General features: G+C 48.9%; 1 protein-coding gene across 2 annotated transcripts; it reads left to right on the top strand.

Annotated features, from left to right (window-relative positions):
* Positions 1-19: 19 nt before the first annotated feature.
* LOC139104040 (uncharacterized) lies at positions 20-20,476 on the top strand. 2 transcript variants are annotated; one of them, XM_070659258.1, is made up of 3 exons: positions 20-797; positions 14,112-14,319; positions 16,804-20,476. In XM_070659258.1, exons 2-3 carry the CDS (start codon positions 14,138-14,140, stop codon positions 19,100-19,102), a joined length of 2,481 nt encoding a protein of 826 aa, XP_070515359.1. In that variant the 5' UTR covers positions 20-797; positions 14,112-14,137; the 3' UTR covers positions 19,103-20,476. The 2 variants fall into 2 exon arrangements, with proteins under 2 accessions (XP_070515359.1, XP_070515369.1); XM_070659268.1 differs by lacking the exon at positions 20-797 and adding an exon at positions 4,093-9,800.
* The last annotated feature ends 1 nt before the right edge of the window (position 20,477 follows it).

Raw genomic sequence — 20,477 nt, 5'->3', positions numbered from 1 at the left:
CCTCGGTGGCTGCGACGGTGACCTTCCCTTTCACCTACGGTGGCGATCGGTTTTATTTTATTTTATTTTATTTTTTTTCCTAAAGGGCAGAAGAGAAGCGTGGTCTGGTCGTGGTTAAAAGATCGCGAGAGTGGGGGCGGAGGTAAGAGTGCAGCTCGTCGGAGGTTTCCACTGCCGCTGCCGATGCCGTTGCTAGGTTGCGGCATCCCATATACGGGCGAGACAAAGAGGGACGGAGAGCGAGAAACTCCAACGGGCGAAGAGATAGAGAGAGGAGAGCCGGTGAGAACGAGAGGGACGATACATCCCGCGCGTTTCGGCCAACTTCGGCGGCCGGTCGCGCGGCGATCGGGCGCGCTCGGTACCGTACGATACGGTCGACTCGCGCCTCCACCGGCTCCAACTATTAGGCGCTCACTTCAGTCCTGCTTCAGTCCGTTACGGTACGCCGCGTGACGCGTATATCGCGTTTTCATTTGTCCCCTGGAAGCGTGTGCACGCGGGGAAACGGCGTCTCTCGTGCGATCGAAGGGCGCGCAGAAAACGCCAGAGACTCGCCTCCGCTGAACGCACACGGTCCTCGTTCACCGCCCTTATCGCGAGCGTCCGGAACACGCGTCCCTGACATGCGGCCGGCGAGCGTCAGGACGAGCCATTGTCCGCACCGTTTGATACTCGGGGCAACGGCCAGCCGTGCAGCCGACTCTCCCCGCAGCCAGCGAGACTCGTCTGCTTGAGGCTTACCTGCCACCCCGCCGACGCACCCAGGAGGCCACCAAACTGCGAATATCCCCACGGTGAGTACCGCATCTTGATTGTTAATCCAGCACGCTCAACGGACGTGCCGGCATCGGGCTCAAGTTTGTTCCGACGCCTCCAATTCAAATCTTGTCGCTCCCTTCGCTCGTACGCGGTATCTTTATTTAGCAAAGGTTACCCTCCACCGCGGGAATAGAAATTATTTCATTCCTCATTTTTCGAAACTAAAACCGGATCATGACGACATTTTTGTTTCGTAAAATTCTTTGGTGCGCATTGATTTCGGGTCGATCGAGTTTACTTTCCCGCTGTTGAAACGATTACGAAGGCGCGCAAATTTCCTCGTCCACGCCTAGGCTATGCAAATGCGAGGCCGCGATGTCATCAGGTGTTGTAGTTCACTGGCGGGGTTTTCCCTCCGGTGAGTGGTGAGTTGCCGTATCCCATAAAGGCCACCGACAAGCGCGGCGTCTCGTTCAACGCCGAGTTTTCTATTCGAGAATTCACGCGAGGCTGCGTCGGCGACTTCCAGCAAAATGTCATTTTTACGACGCGGATATCGCGTATCGGACTAAGTTGGAGCATAAAAAACAAAAGGAATAGGTAATTTTAACGCGAACGATCGTCATGTTTTCGATTTGCCTTCGACAATCGTAAAGTTTCAGTTATTTGACGTACATACGTTCAATAATAGATAATTACTTTTATGACGCGCATTGATATAGAATCGATGACACGGAGAGCTCCCAGATGTAAAACACTCGAGTCAGCGTGTTCGCCTCAACCTCGGCTCATTCCGCGTACGTTAATGTTTCTATTCGCGCCGACTTTGCGTAATCCATCAAGAGTTAACATTCGAAACGCTCTCGGTTCCATTGCAGCGCGCTCTAGCCGCGCGGTGCGGCGCAACGATCCGCGGCGATCGACGTTTCTCCACGGCCGTTCCTTTTTCTTCCTTCCCCTCTTTTTTTTTTTCTCCTTTCTTCTCCCCTCGCGCGCGACGCAAAAATAAGAAGCGGAAGGTTCCGTTGGTCGCGCCGGCGGCGGCATTATCGAGCAGCGCCACGATTTTCGACACATTCGCCCGGACAAGAGATATGCATTTCAAAATACCGCGTGATAGACTCGTGCAAGAGAGAAAAAAAAGAAGAAAAAGAAAAAAAAATATTCCGTCCGCGCTGGATTGCGAAAGGCCGGGACGGATTCCGCGTGGGTTCCCCATCAGCGATCATCGGCGCGAATCCGCGTGGAAATGCGAACCGAGCCGGGGACGACTAGGGATCAGAGACAGCGCGACGCGTCGGCGCGCGTTTAGAAAGTTCGGATTTATGCGAGCTTACGTAATATATTTCGTGCGGAATCTCGGACGGGCCTGTGCTTCGCGCGGTATAGCCCGGGTCGCCTTTCGATATCCCGGTACCTGGCCCCCGCGGAATTTTCGCGGTTTATTTCGGTGCCGGATCGCGCACCCGGCGCGCGTTTATGTTTCGTTGTATCGCAATCGAAAGTTTATGGCGCGCCGCGGCCGCGAGTGAACGCGCCGCGGCCGCAGGTATATTTTTACGCGCGGCGGAACAAAAATCAAACTCCGTGATCTATCGCGTCTCGCGATAGGCGATTCGCGTGGCCGTAGATGTTATTTAAAATGCAAATACGCGGCGTTTATTGTCCCAGCAAGAAAGCCGAGCTTTAAGACCGACGGAGTAGCACAGTCTGCAAATTACGAATTGGAAAAAACAAAATTTACTTTACCGTGAGAAATATATTATATTTGGTTATCAATATATTTGTTTCTATTTCAGATTTTTTTTTCTTGTATTTACTTAGAGTCTCTCGGATTAATTCAGGTTTTGAAATATTAGTATCTGGAAATTGACTCCTCTGTAAAAAAAAATTTATCGTGAATCTCGATTTACATATTTCTTTGCTAGCGCGATTAAAAAACACGACAGGGTATAGTTAAATACTTTTTTTTTTTTTTAAGAACTTGTGACATATTATTGCTTCCACTAATTGTAACGACAGGGTTATTCAGCTATTTTCTCATCGTTGTCTTTATGTATCATTTCCGTTGAAAATGATTAATCCTCTCACGAGTTTAGCTGTGTGCGTAAACGACGCACTTATCGACTTGTACAAATCGTCGTCTCGCGGATGTGCGGTATTCTCTACAAGTCAAATGAGGTTTAACGACTTTGCGACATGTCCATTTACACTTAAGAAAGGTGCACGATGAATCACGGTGTTTTTACATGGTGTTTGCTATTGTAGCTCACTGATGTCATCGTTAGCAGCCCTTTTACACGTTAAATAATAATAAAAAAAAATAAAAAAATAACATAGTGGTCACTTTCGACTATAAAAAACAAACTGTTCCCTCGTCTCGTGATCGCAAGCGACGAATAATTACAGCCGAAGGCGCGGATCTCATTCGGAATTAATCCTCCGCCAGCCGTCTGACGTCAGGAGACTCCTGAAAAATTTCCGTTGCGCCGGACATGGCCAAAAGTGATCGGCGGACACGCGTCGGTCGGTGCCGAAATTCGGAGCGGCTGCGAATCACGGCGGAACAGCGCCCGATGCCCCGTTATTTTTGTTGCGGATGGTCTTTTAATAGAGCGCGCACCGCCGGTCTCTGTACACGCAGGCATATCGGCACCGCGATGTTATTTCGTTTTATATTCGCGCGAAATATACGCCACGGAGCGTGATACGCGCGTAAAAAAGTCCTCGAGATCGACAGTCGGATAGAAAAACTCTCCAATTCAAGGATCTATGCGGCACCAAGGATCCTCGGCGGAGGAGTCAGTCCGGCGGAACGAGGAAGCCAAGGCTTCTCGGCGCCAAGAATCCGCGACGCGAGATCTCCGCCTCTTTTCGATTTTCCAGCGGCGACAAAAATCGGGGCCCCCGATAGGTTTTACTGTTGTTGTCGTGCGTAATTACGGCCGGCGAGCAAGAAAGTCGAGAGCTCCCGCGGTGAAAGTAACGCGCGGCTTTAATAGATTACCTTCGTAACGCGTGCATGCGAACCGCGAGGCGTTTTACTCCGCGCCCGCGGTGTCGCGTTCCAGTCGCATTTTTTTCCGGCGCCCCGTGGACCTCTCAGTCTCTAAGCTCGCTCTAATTCTGCGCGGCACGTTCGCGAGTTTGTTACCGCCGCTATCGAGCACATTAATTATCTATCTGACGTTTGACACACGTCGCGCCGATTGGCGCGGCTTATCTCCGACTTCCATGGGAAGAGGAAGGGGCTTCGGAAAAGTACCGTTCGCCAACGTTTCCGCGATTATCTCGAAAAGTTGGCGAGAATCCCCCCACCCTGCCCTCCCGCCCCGCTGGTCCCCCGCTGACTGATGCAGTTAGTGCTAATGCCTGATAAAAATCTGACCCGGTCAGCAGTGATTCTCATTCGCCTTAATCCAGTTCGCACAGGCCAGGTCCGATGGGCGCACGACCGATCTGTGCCATGATTACGGGCGTAAATCGTGCCGGTAATGATAACGATAACCGGCGCAATGCCAGCACCGGCGTGTCACTGTTGCTGCAACATTAATTCGGAACCGCGCGCGCGCTTCGCGTTAGCGTTGCTGATAATGAAAGGTGCCGGGCGACTTCCCCAGCGCTTTTTAAGAACGTACGAGGTAATCGCGATTTAAATGTTGTAAAATTATTTCACGTAGCCGCGCCATTTGAGCGCTTTTTAAGAACGTACGAAGTAATCGCGATTCAAATGTTGTAAAATTATTTCACGTAGCCGCGCCATTTGAGTGACTTATTAACATATTCCCGCGATACGTACGTCTCGTTTTAAAAATATACGGCATATCACGTTTTATCACTGAATTATTATTTTTGTGAAATTATGCGGGCGAGCTGATTTAAGAGCGACATTTTTGATAATGATATCCGCGCGCTTTCTGGGCTTCGCGATTTCTAATTGAACGGTCTATCGGCTGTATCGTAAAAGAAGTGACAATGCAGGGGTCGAGAGGTCGCGTTAAATGAGCAACGAGGGTTACGTGTGGTACACGCCAATAAGATAAATCGCGTAATTTTTCTCGAAACGGCCGCGATACGGCTGTTAAATGATTCAAGCTGGATTAGGGAACTTTCCTTGGAATAACACGAGGCGCGATCTCGATAGCGGCGATCGCCGCGAGAACAAGGCGGCCGGTGGGCGCGACGGTTGAATCGCGGCGTTACAAAGTCCAAGAATAACGAATTCACCGTGGAGCTCGACGGATACGCGAAGTAGGCCTCGAGGGCCTACATAGCTCTGACGGGGCTTTCCGGTTGCTCTTCTGCGACGCGTCGGATTCCACGAATTTACCGCTCTCTGTACTCTACCGGGCTTATCAGCGCGTTTACCGAGGATTATACGTAAAAAACGTACGGAGACGTGGAAGCCCGGCGCGCAAACGATGATGACGCACGGCTTGTTAATTCGGCAACGCCCAGGTAACTAATCCGTGAGAGTTGCATACCGAGATAAAACCACCCGGCTGTTGGTTCTCTCACGTCTAACGTACTCGCGAGATGGAAAACCGACGGGATGGACGTGTCTGCGCGACATCGCGCCACGTCGACGACACCGTCGCGATAACGGGGAGGGACCTAATATCCGAGCACCCTCGCGGTCGTTTCGGATAAAAGAATTTACGAGAGGGCAGGACATTAATCGGGCGTTAATCTGGCTATTAAGCTCCGGCCGCGCTAATTATAGCCGGCCAGGGATTAATGCGACTGTTGGCCGCGTTTGTTGACCGTTCGGCCGACGCTAAATCATTCGGTATACACGGCTAAGATGGGAATGTCGCACGCTAGAACATTGTTAGTGCATTCCGCGGCAGGTCACCTGGTATTCGGTATTCGGTTCCGTTCCACGTAACGCTCGAACATCAAAGTGCAAGTAGTCACCTGAGAATATACAGTTCCGCGAACACGTTCTGACGTAATAACCGTCCGGAGGTGACCCTTAGGCGTTATTACTCGCGTAACGTCGAAGATCGCAATCGCAATCGCGTCGCGGGGCCCGATTGTATATCAAGAGCACTCGTAATTATTTCCCTCGAAATTATCTCCCCGAGATAACGTAGGCGTATATCTCAAAATCGGACGAGAGGCCGAAATACCTTTGCCGTTATTGAAGGTGATCTCCCGGTTGAATTATTCGCGAGTTATTATTCGCACGACTCGATAAGTCGCCGGCGATATTTCAAGAGAAAGGAAGAAAGAGAACGCGTCGAGTATTTTCGGCATCAAGTATCGATGTGAATTCCTTCATAAAGCGGAGATAACGTGTACTAAAGGTGGCTCACGGCTCCTCGACGTGCACCCGCGGCCTTGATGCGTGTGATCTTTCGCGCGCGATACGACGTACTCCTCATGCACGTGTCATTGCGATTTAGCGGGGAAAATTAGCGTGGAACGGTTTGCACGTACTCCTCAGTGTTAAAAAAAGAAAGATAGCCGGCGCGCGGATATCGCTATCGCGCGCACGAAGTAATTAACGCGGCTCGAACTCGTGCTTCGCATCGGATCGATTTCGCGTAGCCCCCTTTTTTTTTTTTTTTTTTTTTTTTTTTTTTTTATTTTGCACGTAGCGCTTTCGCTCGCGGTGGACTTTGGTTATGCCCGTGACTGTTTGCTCAGGGCCCTCGCTTATTAATAACAGTTCCTGCATTTCGTCAAACGTTTACATTTGACGTGACCGGCACGCCAGGACGATATTTCAAGATCACCAATACGATGAGCCGTACCAAACTGTTAAGTATCAACCTTGGTGTCGGCGTTGACACGGCACGGCCAAAGGATAAGCAGCGGCCGCGCTGCCAGCTGACAATGGGAGGAATTTAAAAATAATGTATAAAGATAGGTGAATACGCGGGCGACAAAAGAAACATATGAAAATCCTGATGCGCAAGACCGGGCATGTGTCACGTTTGTCGCATATCCTGGTTCGCCAGATATTAATTGCCGCCGTTAATGTCGCAGAAATATCGAGTACGACCTTTACTCTTCAGGAAGTCGTGCCAATGTATTTCGCCTTAAAATCGCACTTTGTTTCCTACTACTTTTTCCCCCGAGCTGATCTTTGCTCGTTACACGACGGATCTAGCGCCGACCGGCGCGGATTGCAACATGAGTTACGCGCGAGTGGCCGCGAGCCAGCGCCCAAGGTGCTAACAAGCCTATGAAACGCTCTCGTCCGCCGATATCTGTCCGTGGAATTCGCTAATTGAGAGATTTGAGATGCACAAGCTCGAGGCGTTGCGCAACGTTCGCCGGAAAGCTCAGAGGAAGAGAGCCGTTCGCGGAAAGTTTAATTTTTCCCGCGGCAAAATCGCGTCGCGAAGTTCCGCCGTGGCGTACGATTACAGGGAGTTGATCCTATTTTTTTCCTTCCTTCCTTCGCAAACGCGACAATTCTCGTGAAAAAAGAAAAAGAAAAAAAAAAAGTAGAGCGCGTCCGCTCGGAACAAATTGCAGCGGGTAACACGTTAAAGAGTCACCGAGCCCATCTCGAATGACTCTCGGAGTAGTTCAACGTCCGCTTCATGCCGACTTAATATTTCGCTCGTTTTCACTGAAATTGCAAAATAATTTCAAGAAGCTACTGCGATCTTTGTTATACGATGTCGCAACGCATCATCCGTTTATATATTAATCAGCCAATTAGAAGTCTGATTCTGATATGCGCATTAAAATAAAGTGTTACGTCTAGTAAAGTATAAATAACTCATGTAACCGCAAAGAATTATAAAACGGTGGAGGTGTTTTTTTTTCTTTTCCTTTTTTTTACAAATAATTCGCTGAAAACAACGCCGCTCGTTACGAGATTCGCTCGATGAGGCAGCATAAGGAATATTTGCGGTTTGCGAACTGCGTTGTTTCGGAAGCAAACGCGGGGGAAAAGTTTCGACGTCGTAAGCAGGCCGATGTCGGAAACCCGCATAGGACCGCCCGCCGAGCTCGCTCCTACATAGTTCTCTTTGTTCGCCGCTTAGAGAGTTTTGTTCTGAAATTAATGCGCTTTCTCGATAAACGTCGTTTTATCTGGGAGAAGCCTGGAATTCCAGTTTATACGGCTGAAATGTACGAAGCGGATATTTAAAGTAGCTCCCGTTTGACTTTCTTTGTTCGCCGTGGGGGACTCGCGAGTTCGTCGGAATTATCGCGCTTTCTCGACGGTACCGTTAAGTCACCGAGAGTCGACGACGAATTCGCGGCTCGTTCGCGGTGATTTTTGAAAACAAAAGCTCCACGCGGAAATTAAATTATCCGGCGGCGGTAGGAAAACCCGCGATATTTCCAGCGTACTTCCTCGACGGAATCCGTGCGTGCAGCGGAGTAGCAGATAGGTCGCTGTTACTTATACGTGATTAGACTTTGTAAGAAGTATTATCCCGAGTGATATATCGCGACCTTAGACGCGGAATACGATGCATAAGCGTCATTTCTATTAAACGGATATAATTATCTTAATGGGATAATTGACGAAGAGTAGTCGCTTCACGTAACGGTGCGCGATGAGGATTTTTTTTTTCTTTTTTTTTTTTGCGGGCAACTGTAACATCACATTATTTACTCGATTATCGCGCCGGATATATTACGCTTATCGGCGTTAAAAGTGGCATAAGACTTGGAAGACGGAGATTAACGCGTGTTAAAAAAATAAGCAGCGTCATGCGCGTATAAAGATATACTTTTACGGCGTCTGTCGTCAGCAGTAATAGTATCAGCTGCTTGCAAACGCTTTTGCTGACAAACACGAAACGGTCGTCGGACAGTGGTCGAAAATCCTTGTGGACACCGCGGCAATTTATGTTAAAATTATTCATACGACCTGGCAAAAAAAGAAAAAAAAAATTTATTGACTCTTTAAAAAGTATATTTTCAGATTTAGCGAACGTAATGTCGTCTGCATTCAACTCGCGTAGGAGAAAAAAAAAAAAAAAAAAAAAAAGAACGGTAAACGCCCGAGGAATTTGGTACAGCTCTTCTTCCGTCCACACTTTCCGTCCGGGAAATGAAGCTGTGCCCGGCGATAGCTTCGTTTCGCCTACGCACTCTTTTCGTCGCGCCGGAGAATAGGATCCTTTTTACCAGGAAGGCGCCGTGAATTCGAAAGCAGCGATATCAGGGAAATTCCGTGTCGTAAACATTTTTTCTTTCCCCCTCGAGGTAATGCGGAAGTGCCGAGAGACGACATAAAGATAAGACAGGGGATTTGAGAGAGGATGACGAGGGGGAGAAAGGGAGAGGCGATTGTTTCCACGTCCGTGGGCGGTAAATTAATTAATTTTAATTACGATCGTCGACGCAGGAAGTGTCTAGCGTTCGTTTCATTAACGCCAGGGCAACGCGAGGCGACACGATTTAAAATGCGGCGATGCGAAAACGCGTCTGTATCACTGACGGCGGTGAAGCTCAAGCAAGGATTAAGGACACTTTTGTACGTACGACGCAGGGTCTTAACGTTTACTCCAGCCACGCGCGCACTTTCTACACCTGTTGTCGTTCTTGGTATGTTAATTCTATCTCGCGTAACGTCCCTCGACTAGATAATCGCACGAGCGACAATCTCGCGAGATTGCGTTGCAATAAGATCGCGGCGTACTCTTTATCCGAGGTCGATAAGATTATAGCATTGGCTCTCTCGGGCAATCATGCGATATACTCGCGGTGTACTAACATTAGCGTTAAATATAGACGTGCCCCTCCATGCTCTCTTCCGTAAAGTGATCTTAAACATTTCGTCAATGGCGGGGTCCCTCAGTCCCACGTTGTTTGCTCATGGTGCCAGTTGGTTCTCGCGAGACATCCGAAACACACGTCGCCGCCACCTTTTCCACGTTTGGCAGACTTTCAACGCCGCCGACTCTTCTCGCGAGGAAGATTCATTCATTTTATCAATTAGAGTGACTCCTCGCGTCCGTGAATAATTCATCCGCGGTCATCACGAAAACCTCGGATGAGAGATTGCCTTGGGGGAATCTCGCTCGCCAACAGACTCTGATTTACGCGGCTACCGCGGGGTGAGTGTAGCAAATTTTATAAATCCGCGTACGAGAAACCATCGCGAGTTAGCAGGAGGTACGAGAGGATTCGCTTTCGCGAATTCTCTTTCGTCAAGTTTATTTTTTTTTTTAACGAGTTGTATCTTCCTGCTTACAAAGCAGGAATAACTACCCAGCACACTCTGAATGTATACTTTTTATCTTAACACGCGTAACAGAACGAAACAATTCCACCGCGTCTCTGACGTTTTATTGGAAACAATAATTATTATTCCAAGTATTTCGTTTTGATCTCGAACGTCGTGACTTGAGAGTTTTCAAAGCCCTGTGCGATCTTGCCGAATGTTCTCTCAGTCTGATAAATTTTCGAATCAATTTCAGTTCGAGCGACACGCGATAGGAAGTCGTGTCGATCACGCGGATGCGCGATAACGGCTTCCGGAATCAATTAATCGCGGATGAAAGATGCGGCATTGAGCGATATCTGGAGAGGCTCGGAAAGAATATTGTCAGTACGCGATACGCGGAATGTCGCTTATCACCGCGATAAGTCTGATTCATGAATCTACCTGTCGATTTATCGCATATTTATTGAGAACGAAACTTGATAATTATTGAGAGATTGGAATGCAAACTAAATCGCAGAATTTAAATTCTGATGTAATTCTGACTTTATTTATCATTTTTCTCTTCATTACATTCTTTGGCGTCAACATGTACATTTTTTTATTTTTTTTTTATTTGCGTTTAAACGAAAGATAAAACTGCGAAGCATATTTGTACGTTACATTTCCTCTGATTGTGTAAAAAAAATGTTTTCTTTTTATATTGAAGTGGTGATTGTAAAATAATTCTTACGCAAGACTTATAACAAATTATGTCCCGCGGCTGTTTCCGGCGTTGCGTGACCGCGATGTTTGATAAAAAACACTTAAGAAATGTTTATCGGAAGACGAAGGAACAGAAAGAATAATGTTTTCTCGTGTCTATTTTATCTTGAAAGTCTCCGAGAATGAAACGCCGACCCGGTGCCAGGGCGAAGGGAGCGGATCGCGGTGGCCGTCTCACGCCCTTGCACAGTCGAGATTACCGTCAGCTAAGTTTCATGTATCTCTAGTCAGTTACCTCCACCCAATTTCTTCTTAACCCAATTTCGAGCGGCCTTCGGGGAACGATATAGATTTCCGAGATGCTTGTCTTTGGGTCTGATAAATCGTGTCCTCACGAACGACGGTGTCCGATATTCGTTGAGAGAACGCGATAATAAAAAACCGAAGGGGAGGACTTTCGAAGCGACCGTTTGACGTCTCGCGCTGCATCGATACGCCAGGCGATAGTTCCGGCGACTTTAGCCTGCTTTTAGCCCAAGATCTTTCGGCTGCGACGCAGCGTTGCGAGCCGGGGCACGTCGAAAACGACGGCCGGAACGTTATCGCAGTTGCCGGAGGCGTACCCCACGTCGGCGACGTCGCCAATTTCCCCTCTCGATAATGTGTACATTTCCGCGTACCCGCATCGCGACGCGCCGACATATCGCGGTCCTCGTCGGCCGCGGCTCACGTGAGCGGCACGCTTTACGTAGAATGACAATGACATCTGCTTCGGATTCGCCGGCGGCGACGAATCCTGTTATCGCGCCGGCAATAACGGCAAGCGGATAATGAGCGACTCGCGCGCGGCTCTGTTTAGATTTTTGCGCGCTATTCCTGGCGGGACGATACAATGGCGAACGTTGTCGCGGTCGTTCGCGTGGAAGCGATTTCGCGCTTTATCGAGTCATGAGCGCGAAAATAGCGGCCGTTACAAGACCGAGCGTGCGTTACGCAGCGAAATTCGCGTAATCGGTATACGTATGGTCCCGGGTCTTCTAGCACGCCAGCGGCGCGCTCGAGAATTCCGAGTGCTGGATCGGCTTAAAAATCGAACGAAAGAGAATGAGATAGCGGGAAAGAAACCTTGTCATTCTTCGGTATTTTTAAATGTTGAAGATTTAATTTAGTTAAATTATGCAGAATATAAATTAATTTTTTTTTTCTCTTAATTAGAAACACGGATATTTGCAATTTAAAAAGAGAAAAGGCATTAACAACCCAACCGCGCGTTATACCGTTGAATACTCCGGGCGAGGAGAGAGCCCGTCTTTTATTTCCCAAGTTCTCTCGCAATATCTTACATTTATAAAGCCTACAATTTTTACCGCGGAGCATATATCGCGACGATTTCTCGCTCGTAATACTCGGCGCCGGTCATAAAGAGCGCGCTTGAAATGGCAATTTTTTTTTTCCCCTCGCTCGTCGAGGCGGCAAAGTCCGATAGACTGCCGTAGAATAAGAGCGAGTTAAAAATGGGATTGCACATTCGTTGCGCAACGTGGAAACGACCGTCGTCGTATCCTCGCGGAATAGTCTTCCCGCCTGTTGTTATCACTCGCTCCATAAAATCGCAGGGGGATTCTGTTTGTTTCCGTTGGCACGTTCTTGTCATCTCGCCGGTAACGCGATAATGCGATTTTGGAAGCGATCAGCAAAGACAATAAATCATTACGATCGATTGCAGAATCGTCGGGTCTTTGAACGGAAATTTTTTTTTTTTTTTCTCCTTTTCTTTCGTGAACCTCCGCCAAATGGAAATAAACGACCGTCTGTGGAGTCGTCGCAGAATCTACGCGCTTGAGACGCTCACTCTTTTACGCGCGTTGTATGTTCCTTCAAACGACGGAGCTCTTGAACTTCTGCCAGCTTTTGCAGCAAGCGAACGTAAGGTCGATCGCTGCACGCTAGGATGATGGACAGCACTTCTGTTGGCTTTCCTCCTTTTTCCATTATTCTTCATTATCGAAGAGATTTGTGCGCGAGCTTAAGATCCTTATTTTATATCGTAAAGATCGTCGCGCGGACGCATATCTCTTCATTTTTTTTAATTTATCCGCGAGAAGAATATGTGCCGCGTGAGAATCTATCGCGGGAGTAATTATTTTATTTTTCCTTTTTTTTTTTTTTTTTTTTTTTTTTAGTCTGCGCGAATCTTGGTGTATTTTACAGATAGACCGATGGAATTTAGGTCATTGTCATGTGACATTGGTGCTTACAAAGTTAAATATTAGCCGTCTCGAAACGGGTGATATAAAATCTAAATCTGGAAGATCTTTGTTTAATTAAGTAATTCTTGTCGCGATTACAGCGTTGTGTCACAAGGAGTTTTAGTATCGGCTCGATCTCGAAATAATTATCTTGATGATGTATCGTGTTAAAAGTCGCGCCGTCACGTCTAAACAGACACTCGAAAAGCTAACGGGCACTTAACGCGTCGGGAAATAAACGAGGAGATGCGCGTGATAAAGATTATCGATGTAATCGCGGTAGATCATTAAAATAACAGCAGTGGAAAAAGCACGCGATAATGTCGATCGAAAAACATTAGTTGACGTCAGTCGGATAAAGACGGAAAGGAGGAAGAGAGATAGGGAGGCATTCGTCACTTTATTTTCAAAATGCGTTACATATCTCCTTTCGAGTGGCGTACAAAAGCGTATTTTTCTCCGTTTAACGTTACATTTACGTGACGCAGGCTGCTGATTTTCTTTTCTTTTTATTTTCTTTCTTCTTCTTTTCTTTTAAGATGGTACTGGGGTATTATCAGCAAGAAGAGGGTATCTTCGAGCTCGACAAAAGACGGAGGCGGCGGAAACGTAGCTAAGAAACCAAACGCTGTGCCCAGAAGATATCTTTATTATACAATATTAATCTCGATTTTCTTTGCGAGTGCCTCTCTTTTTGTTATTTAAATGTTCCACGTTTGTGGAGAAGCTATCTCGCGCATTGCCGGGTACAAAAGGCGCGCGTCTTTTCGTCGCGTGCGCTTGTCTCTCGCAAAATCTCGATGGAGATCTCGTTCGTACGCGTGCAATTTGACGCGTGTGTGGCACGTCCACGCGGATATTTTCGAAGCACGTGCGTACGGGGAAGTCCGTCTAAAAATACCTGTCTACGGGAACTCCTGGAGGCGTCACGCGTCGGGGTCGCGCCGTTTTCTCGCCACTTTGCGCGAAATTGACCCATTTTGCGAGCACGGTATATCGCAACCGGATATTCCCCCTCCCCCTCCCCGGCGATGAAATAATTAAATTAGACCGAGATAACTTGCCGCGTGACAATCTAAACAGCTCTCTTGGAATTCTTTCAAAGTCAATTAACTCGTTTGACCCGCGGCCTGTCGCGCCGATGCTACGGAAATTAATTTCACGGTAGATTAATAATTGTAGGATAGATTACGATCAACTCGCGGCAGCGAACGGTCTACTGACGAAGACGACGTCGCTCTCTGTTCCAGGCCCGTGACACAGTTATCATTTGTGAATGGATGGAGCTGCGACGGGAATTGGAAGAGGACCGATTGCGGATCTGGGAAATCTGGAAAGATGGTGGTACAATCCGGGGATCGCGGCCTGGAGTTTCGTGCTTTTCGGCTGCTTTCTCCTCAACGCGACGCTCTTGCTCGCGTTTCTCGTCAGGCCGGGACTGCGCACCATCTCTAACAGGTCAGTGAGGCCCCGATTACTTCATCTTGTGCATGGTTTAATTAAAAATTCTCGCTTTCATCATTATCGACCTTCGCTGTCGCGCTGCTGATCATTCGATGCTTAACCATCTCGTAACATCTCGTGTGTATGTGTTTCCCAAACGTTTCGTTATTCGGTGTCGAAAGGGAAATAGTTTTAATTCTGAATGTTTACGCACTTATCTGCCCACCGAGATAATGCATAAATAATATCGTTGACGTTAATGCGGTTGCAAAATTTGCTATCGCATTACCGCCGATAAGCCGGCGGTCCTCGTCAGTCACGCGAGCGACGTCAGTTTTACGTGGGCGGCAGGTTTTTTTTTTCTCGAAATTCGTTAGCACGAGCTCGTTGACGTACGCGACGATGGGCGTAAATCGCTTTCGCGGACGGCGGGAGACCGCAAAAGATACACCGACGCAACACGACTGCGAGCTCCTAGACAGTCGCTGTGTCGCGCGCCAAATCGGAAATAAAACCGGCGTGCGCGAGAGACGACACGATGGAAATAATATATTCGGGCCGTAATTTTACGCAATGCCCATCGAGACGCAGCCCGGCGATAAATAATGCATTATGCGTTTATTTCACGCGTTGTTACGTTCCGTGCCAAGGTTAATAACCTCATACGCGCCTCGATAGCAACGGCATTTACATTTTTATCCTCCTTCTTCAAGTTGACAATCGAATTTTACAGCTTCGCCGCGATGAAACGCAAATTGAGCGGCAATGGCGTAATATAAAATAAATAGAAACTCGTCGCACGCTTTACGTTCGCCACTCGCCGCGCGAGGAAATTCGGGGAGCGCTTCGACGAATGTTTTGAATCGCTCGCGTAGGTATCGGTCGAAATGAAAATTGAATTGGAAACTTCTCGGAAACGGTGGTCCAGACTTCTTCTTGGAACCCGGAAAAATCTGCGTTGCATTAAAATTGCGATTTCCGCGTGGAACGCCGCTGCTTCTCGGGTCGCAGGCGTCGGACCGCGGGAATATTATTTTCTTCTCTCCCCCGCGTCCCTTCTTCCACATATGGGGCACGCGGATGTGTTTTCCGTCGTGCTCATAAATAAATAAGCGTTTTCGAAGCGTCGCTTCAGCAGACCGCGTGAGTGCCCCCGCCGTGGGACTCCGGCCAGTCTAAATATTCCGGCTCACGATCCTCGCCGTGTCGCCGTTGACGCGACGTAACGCGGAAAAGACGGCGGTAGGTAGGCAATTCTTCATGTAATTTTCATTAGAGATCCCGTCACGCAAATGACTCAAAGGCCTATTTGTGGCCGGGGCAAAAATAGCCGCACGCTCGCGCAAGACGTAAGAGCGACTTATGTATTCAAAATTTGCGGTGTATCTTCGTTTACTGTGCGAATAAAAAAAAAAAAAAAATTGTCGTGCGAATCGATGCGCCTGGCTCCTGCCGCGCAAGGGTCATAAATAATGTTACTCGGGTCGAAGCGAACCGTCCAGTCTGGTTTTATTGAAACCCCCGATGGACCCGGGCCGAGGTTCCACGGGGATACGTACGGCTCGCGGTTAGATATTAGTAAGCTGTATTAATAGAGCCCGTTCGCCACTGGATCTATCATTGTTGTTACGTAGACTTCCACCTGCTGAGCCAGGAAATCAATTACTCGAGTACCGAACTGGCAAGCGATGCAACGAAATGTAATAATAAACCGGTTCATATTTTGAGAACAGCTCGTCGCTGTTTAACAGTACACCTCGGCGACTGTGTTACAACCCGTTCGGCAAAAAGGAAAATTCATTTATTATCGCGCGCCCACGTTTCGCAAAGTAAAACGCGTAGCGATATTTCTCGGCTATACTTAGATCAAAGCGGACTACAGTTGACGGAATTCGCTCGTTGATCTATTGACAGCGCAAACAAGTGAAATGGAACACCGCGAGTTCTTTAAAACGCCCGGCCCCCGTTCCCCGAGACGGTTGTTTGTCACGTTAACAGAAACGGCAAATATAATCTGTCGACGAGAAGTAAAAATTAGGCGACACGATATCACGACTCGCACGAAAACACGCGTGTTTGTTAAAATTTGCACGTGGCCTGTAATTAAATGCGCAGCAGAAAAGTACGAAGCTGATTCTGCTTTCTTTTCTTTCAATGTTTTCTGCAACTGCATGTTTATTTTATTTAATTTTTTTTTGTAATGTTGTTTTTTGCTATTAAATTGTATTCTATTTATTAAATTATATTAATTTTAAATTAACGTGTATAAAATAAAATAATAAAGCACTTCTCCTCCTCTCTTCTCTTTATTTTATACTTCACCCCGCTTCTTATTATGCAAATGCGTGCTTTTTATCTCATCGATGTATTTAATCGTGAAAGATTGCACGTCGCATTTCAGTATCACGCGATCCATCATCGGTCCATTAATTTAAAGCAACCGCAGGTGTCGGACATAATGTTCGATGTTGAAAACGGCCTGTTTGATCTCAATTCCAGATTCGTGATGAACCTGACCGTTTCGAATTTGCTGACGTGCGCCGTGCTGAACCCGTTGCTGATGATGGACAGCCCGGTGGTAACAGACACGCTGACGACGTCCACGTCGATGCCGGACATCGCATTCGATCCGAAGACGTCGACGTCGGCGTCGCCCGCCGCTGGCAATATCTGCGCGATATCGGAAGGTGCCACCGCGCTCGTCACCACGTCGTCGGTACTGTCGGTTCTGTTGATCGCCGTCGACCAGTACTTCGCCGTGGTGGACCCACTGCGTTATCGGGCACGAGTCGACAAGCTCAAGTCCGCCGTGCTGATCGTCTCCATCTGGTTGGTCTCGGCGGTCTTCGGCTTGATCGCCGCGTTGAATCCAAGCCCGCGCAGCCTGTGGCTGTCCTGCAGTACGACAGCGGTGTCGTCGGACAACTCATCCTATCGCGAGCACGTATTCGCGCCGCGTGTGTCCACAACGGCGGAAACGTCGATCGAGTCCGCATTCGCGTTTTTCGGCAACGAGACGAGCGACGAGGGTGAGGGAGAGGAGGACATGGTCGGCGCGACGTCGACGTTGCTCGAAGCGATCGAGCCAGCCGACGACAGCCTCGACTTCTTCGAAAACTCCACCGTGATCCTCCGTATCGCGAGCGCCGACTCTATCACTTACGGGCTCGTTTTCACGATCGTGCACAGTGTGTTCGCGTACCTACTTCCGTTCGCCGGCGTCTGTTGGATCTACGTCAGGATTTACTCGGCCGCGCATCGAAACTCGGAGAGGACACGTAGAACCGGCTCGCGGCCGATCCTTTCCTCGGGTAGCTTCAGCGAAGATCCGTACGGCAAGCCACATCATCAATCCGCAGACACGTTTCCCGAAGAGTTTCGCAGAATACCCAAGATCTCGAGTCTCTCGTCCATCGACGAGACCAGCGAGACAGCGCACAGCGCCAATCAGATATCACGTCGAAGGTCCTTTTCGTCATCCTCGGACGCGGTGCAGACGGGACCAAGCGACGATAATGCGTCGACGGGAGTCGTCTTCACGGTAGGACTGCAACCAGTAGAGGTGTTACCGCGGGACCAAGACGATAATAATCTGACGGAGGCGGCGGATTTGCAGATAAACTACCTCAAGAAAGAGCGCGGGGTTTCGTCTTACGAAAACCTCGTCGCGAACAAGTTCCGCGACTCGGAAGCGGACCGTAGGCGGAAATCTTCGTACGACTTGACGGACGACATCGGAGAATCCTCCGGGTGGCTCGCCGGGGTGGACACCAGCGGCTCCGAGTCCGAAGACGAGCGGCGCTACGATTACTACGATTCATTAAAAGTTCCTAAAACATCTCGCGAGCTCGCGAATCGAAGGACCTCCGATTGTTTCCCGTCTACGGTCGCTGGATGCGAAGAAACGGAGGAGCCGCATGACGACGTGGATCTCGAACGGGGCTCGTTTGCGACTCACGACGAGGGGATATCCGTCGCGGCCAAGATGGTGAAACAAAACGAGCTTCCGAGTCTCGGTAATTCGGAGAGCAGGAGGTCGAGGCGACCCAGCCGCCGTCTGTCGCGTCCCGGCATCTTCGACGTCAACGCGGAATCGTACGGCAAAGCCGCCGAAACTATCGGCAGCAACAGTCTAGTAGAGCCTTCGTCTTGCCTTTTACCGCCCATCGTCACAATCACGCCGGCGCCCGGCAGGCCGGGTACCTTACATCGAGTGGCCAGCGTACGCAGCACCAGCAGCTACATCAACTCCCTCAAGCATCGGATTAGCAACGGCTCCTTGTTCAGGTACCGCGAGGAGACCCGGGCGGCCAGAGTCAGCGCGCTGGTGATCGTGATGGGCCTGATTTGCTGGTCGCCGTACGTGCTGTTGAGCGTCATCAAGAATCTGCCGCAGTACTCGGACCACTTTTTTCCGCACGAGTACGACGTGCTCGCGCTCAGCTTCCTGATCCTGGCCGCCTATGCGAGCCCGTTGCTCTTCGGCTACCGGTCTCGACGGGTGAAGCGGGAGCTGCGCAAGTTCTTCTGCTTCCATCGCGAGCTGTCGTACAGAAACAACCGCAGCCTGATGGCGAAGAAGGTGCTGAAGCGCCGGCACAGCAACACTCTCAGCCAGCTGGAGATGGATCACCGTTACAATATTTTCAATTGCGTCTACGGCAGAAGCAGGTGGCCTAAGGAGAAGGTGCAGTTTGTTCAGGTACCGGACACCGCTCTCGCCGTGGAAACCTGCAGGAGCAGCTTCTCCAGCGGCGCCAGCACGCAGATCTCCAGCACGTCGACGGAGGAGTGTTGAATCGCGATGAATCTCGTGAGATTGGGCGCAGTTCTGCGCGTCGAAATCGCGAGAGAACTGATCCCCTCGATAATCGCGATTGTGCGGGGAAAAAAATACGCGCGGTACCGAAAGCACCTCGAATTACGGCTGCGTTTACGCGCTTGGCTTAAGCTCGGCGAGAGGCCTCGTGCGATCGAGACAATAAATAAATAGAAATAAGTGATGTGGAAGAAAGAATCGCGGCTTGCGTGCGCTTCGATGCGCGTATCGGCGTGCTTTTCCGGCTCGTCATAGCCTTTGTGTTTCAGAGATACCTTTTATTTTCAGACAATGTGGTGTAAATGAGACCGAGCGGAGCGTTTATATTCCGAGCAGTCGACGCCTCGCGCGTCCTCGAATCTCCTACGTGCAAATCCGATTGTTGCGTCAAATATATCTTTTCGACAACACATTCTCAACTCGCGTGTCTTACTTGACGGAATAAAAGCGCCCTGATTTCGTAAACGGCCGAGTATTTGGAAACACAACGGGACGTCGACGGAAAGCCGCGTGGCACTGCCTCGCACTAAATAATTAAAATATACAGGGCAAAGTCGCCGTGCATCGGCGAATCGACGCGCAAAACCGCTATTTGACATTCGCTAAATGGACGTACTCGTTTTAATATTAAGAGCATTATCGCGCTAAGTCGTCAGGTGTTAACCGGCTCGAGAGTATTAGAGTTCGCCGAACCCGAAAGGAGGCTTTAGTCTTTAGTCTTTACGCTTATTTACGCACTGCATCCACTCCGTACTTTCTCCCCTCTTCACCCATCTCCCGTTTCCCATCTGTGCCCGCCGACGTAAATATTGCGGCAGCATCATCCGGCGCGCGCAGGTGGATCAATCTGGTTGCAGCGGCGTACACTCTTAAACTATTTACATTGCGCTATTTATTCGCAGAACGCCGAGCGTGTGTCATCCGCGCGGCTCCGTATGTAGATATTGTAGACAGCATTTCTCATGACAGGAACCCTCGTCGGCGAGGGGAACACCCCCCGCGACTTCTGCTCCGCAGTTGTCATTTTTGTACATTACAAGTGTAGAGAATACGTTTATTTATGTTAAATAATTTGTACATAGAAAGAAAGAGAGAGAGAAACGGACGGCGAATCTCAAGCACCGTTAAATTCGCATCCCGTAAAATTACTCGCATCCTGTGTGTGGCGTTTCATCGTGGTCCATACAGCAAAGCGTATGATGTACATTATTACCGTTTTGTATTATCCGCCATGGTGAACTCGACAGGCTGTTTATGACATGTGATAACACCAAAACTAATATTAGCCACTTAATATTAGCTTAATATTAATTTATGTGACTTTCTCAATAAAACACCTTTTGCCAAATGCAAC

The sequence above is a fragment of the Cardiocondyla obscurior genome, linkage group LG01 (genome assembly GCF_019399895.1).
Source record: "Cardiocondyla obscurior isolate alpha-2009 linkage group LG01, Cobs3.1, whole genome shotgun sequence".
In the NCBI taxonomy this organism is placed as follows: domain Eukaryota; kingdom Metazoa; phylum Arthropoda; class Insecta; order Hymenoptera; family Formicidae; genus Cardiocondyla; species Cardiocondyla obscurior.
Note: the sequence above shows the minus strand (reverse complement) of the source record. Positions and strands in the feature narration are given on the sequence as shown.

Excerpts from the sequence above, each read along its gene's own strand:
- LOC139104040 (XM_070659258.1), top strand. The coding sequence starts at position 14,138 with ATGGATGGAGCTGCGACGGGAATTGGAAGAGGACCGATTGCGGATCTG. Across the intron at positions 14,320-16,803 it reads CTGCGCACCATCTCTAACAG|ATTCGTGATGAACCTGACCG; the intron begins GTCAGTGAGGCC and ends TCTCAATTCCAG.